This window comes from Lycium barbarum, chromosome 4 (genome assembly GCF_019175385.1).
Source record: "Lycium barbarum isolate Lr01 chromosome 4, ASM1917538v2, whole genome shotgun sequence".
NCBI classification, from domain to species: Eukaryota; Viridiplantae; Streptophyta; class Magnoliopsida; order Solanales; family Solanaceae; genus Lycium; species Lycium barbarum.
Window position 1 is genome coordinate 148,457,514 of NC_083340.1, and position 2,835 is coordinate 148,460,348.

Here is a 2,835-nt window from a genome sequence, read left to right on the forward strand (position 1 = left end):
GTTACGTAATGATGAAAAGTCACATTTTATGAAAAGACCGATTTGGTGTTATCGCGTCGTTATCTTATTTATTTTTTCTCATTTTTCTTTACTTATTAGCTAATAACCATATATATCCTTTATTTATACCTTTTTATGACAGATCTAAATTGTATCCTACTTTTCTTGTATGTTTATACTTCAAATTGTTGATGTCTAAAATTATGCAATGACAAGAAACGACACGATCTATCAAAACGTTGTATTCATCAAAATAATACAATACAATTTATTACAACACACAGTACGACATAATACGATATATCATAAAGCAACTAAGTTACAACCATCCAAAGTGTAATTGTGCGAGAAGAGAAAGAAGGATTCTTATAAAAAAATCGTCAGCGGATGTATAATTATAAGTATATAATATATGTATATTGGCAAAAATATTTACTCTCTCCGTTTCAATTTATGTGAACCCATTTGCCTGGGCACGGAGTTTAAGAAAGAAGAGAAACTTTTAAACTTGTAGTGTTAGATGAGTCACATATATTTTGTGTGACTATAAATTATTTCATAAAGATAAATTATTTTCAAATATAGAAATAGATCATTCTTTTTGCCACGGACTAATAAGGAAATAAGTTCGCATAAATTGAAACAGAGGGAGTATGTATGTATATTGGCTAGCTACAGTAAATATTTCTGGGCGAGCAACCTAATGTGTAGCTCCCCCTTTTCAAGAAGTTTTTTTCTTACATTAGTACTGGTTTGAATTTCAGGGCACGACAACATTTTTGAATAATGAAAAGCCAGAAAGACAGAGTGAAACTCAATGTTGGTGGGAAATTTTTTGAAACTACGGCCACAACCTTAGCGGGTGCTGGCAGGAATTCATTCTTTGGAGCCATGTTTGATGAGAATTGGAACCTACATTCTAATGCGGCAAACACTGAACACTTCATTGATAGAGACCCTGATTATTTCGCCGTCCTTCTTAACCTACTAAGAACTGGGGAGCTTTATATTCCTCCGAATATAGATAAAAAGCACCTATACAGAGAGGCCGAATATTATGGCATTCTGGATCATGTTAGGTCAGCTAAATGGGGCCCGTTTGATGGCAATAGGCTCCGGTTGGCCGGGTCTATAACAGGCCCAACAATAAGGGAGCCTACTGCTATTCGGGCTAGCCCGAATAGCTGTTGTTGTGTGGTATATGGTCGTATTGTTAAGGTGTACAATTGGATGCTAGAAGAGCAACCTACAATAACTTGTGATTATTGTTGGGTCAATGATGTTTCTTGGGTTGATTCCGAAAATATTGTGATTAGTTCTAATGTAAAGCTAGGTAGTGGAGGCATGGGGTTATTCAGTGCATCCACAGGGGAGTTGAGGTATAAATTTCAGGTTACCGATGAAAGAAAGGGGTATACACCAGGTGCACTAAGTTTTAGCTCGGATTACAAGTTATTCTCCAGTTGTAAAAGCACTAGCAATAAGCATGTGATCGGTGTTTGGGACCAAGTCACAGGTAAGCAGATGGATTTCTTGCCATATTCGTCGAATAGTAATGCTATCAGGTTGCAATGGTTACATGGTACCAATTGTTTGATGGTCGCTAGTTGTTGTTGCATCAACTTGTTAGATTTTAGGAAAAACGCGGTGGTTTTGTCGTGGTCTTATGATAGGGATCGCGTGAACAAGCCTTATGTTGTTGATCCAACAAAGTTTAGAGACGTGATAGCGATAGAGGAGAGTAATTCCATTTGTGTAGTAGATCTAGATGAGCGTTTGGGGTTCATGGATTTGAGGAGTACTACTGATGCAAGTGTAGAATGGAGAGAAACTCCGAGGGGCAAAAAGCATTCATCATTATGGGCGGGTAATAAGTTATGTTCTCCCAAATTGGCATTTCACGAGGGACAATTGTTTTCATCAAGAGACGATATAATTTCAGTGTATTGTGGTTCTAATTGGCTTCCAATATCAGAGCTTCGACAAAGTCAAGGCGGTCCAATTTATGATTTTTCAATTGGTGGTGACCGTCTTTTTGCTCTGCATGTGAGAGAAGATGTTTTTGATGTATGGGAGACCCCTCGTCCATAGTTTAATGTGATTGCATGGATTTTTCTACTTCATAGATGTTTTTTGCTCTTCATAGTTTATGCAATTGGGTGAACGACAATTTAGATTAATTCTTCTTCAATTTTCTATTTAACTTGACTTTATTCAGCAGGTTGGTGGATAAATAAACATGTGTTATTAGTTTAACAACTATTTTCTATTCATCCTCATTTGAGTAGCTACAAATGGATAATGGAGTTTTCTTTTTCCCTTTATCATCCGGTGACTATTTATTAGTTGAAAGTTGCTATCGGATATTGCACAAGAAGAGTACAACTTTATCAGAAAGAGTCGACTATGCCTGATAAACAAATATTTAAGTGGAAGAGAATGTAACAACCCGACTCCTGATGTTCTCCTAAATCGAGAATATTGAATATTGAATATTGAAAAAAAAAAAATCAATTTAAAACAATAAAAAATATTACACACTCAACTCACCTTCTCTTCGACAGAGGAAAACAAACCTATGCAAAGGCCAATCAACTACAAGCCGATCCCCCGCGAGTGGCCCCATCTATAGTTAGATTTCTTGGAGTTCACAGCAACCAAAATAATAGTAATTAGTTTAATAAAAAAATATTATTAATACATAATATGGTATAGGAATATTGCTATGCTAAGGTAATGATTCCATGCTTTCCCTAGCTGGTTTTTCATTAGAATTATTAATGAGAATATTTTCAAAATCAGCCCAAGTAATATCATTCACCCTATGGTAATCAA

The 2,835-nt window shown here is 35.8% G+C and overlaps 1 protein-coding gene across 1 annotated transcript; it reads left to right on the forward strand.

The window, feature by feature from the left end:
* The first annotated feature begins 786 nt into the window (after positions 1-786).
* Positions 787-2,091, forward strand: LOC132638026 (BTB/POZ domain-containing protein At2g24240-like). Its single transcript, XM_060355019.1, has one exon. It carries the CDS (start codon positions 787-789, stop codon positions 2,089-2,091), a length of 1,305 nt encoding a protein of 434 aa, XP_060211002.1.
* The last annotated feature ends 744 nt before the right edge of the window (positions 2,092-2,835 follow it).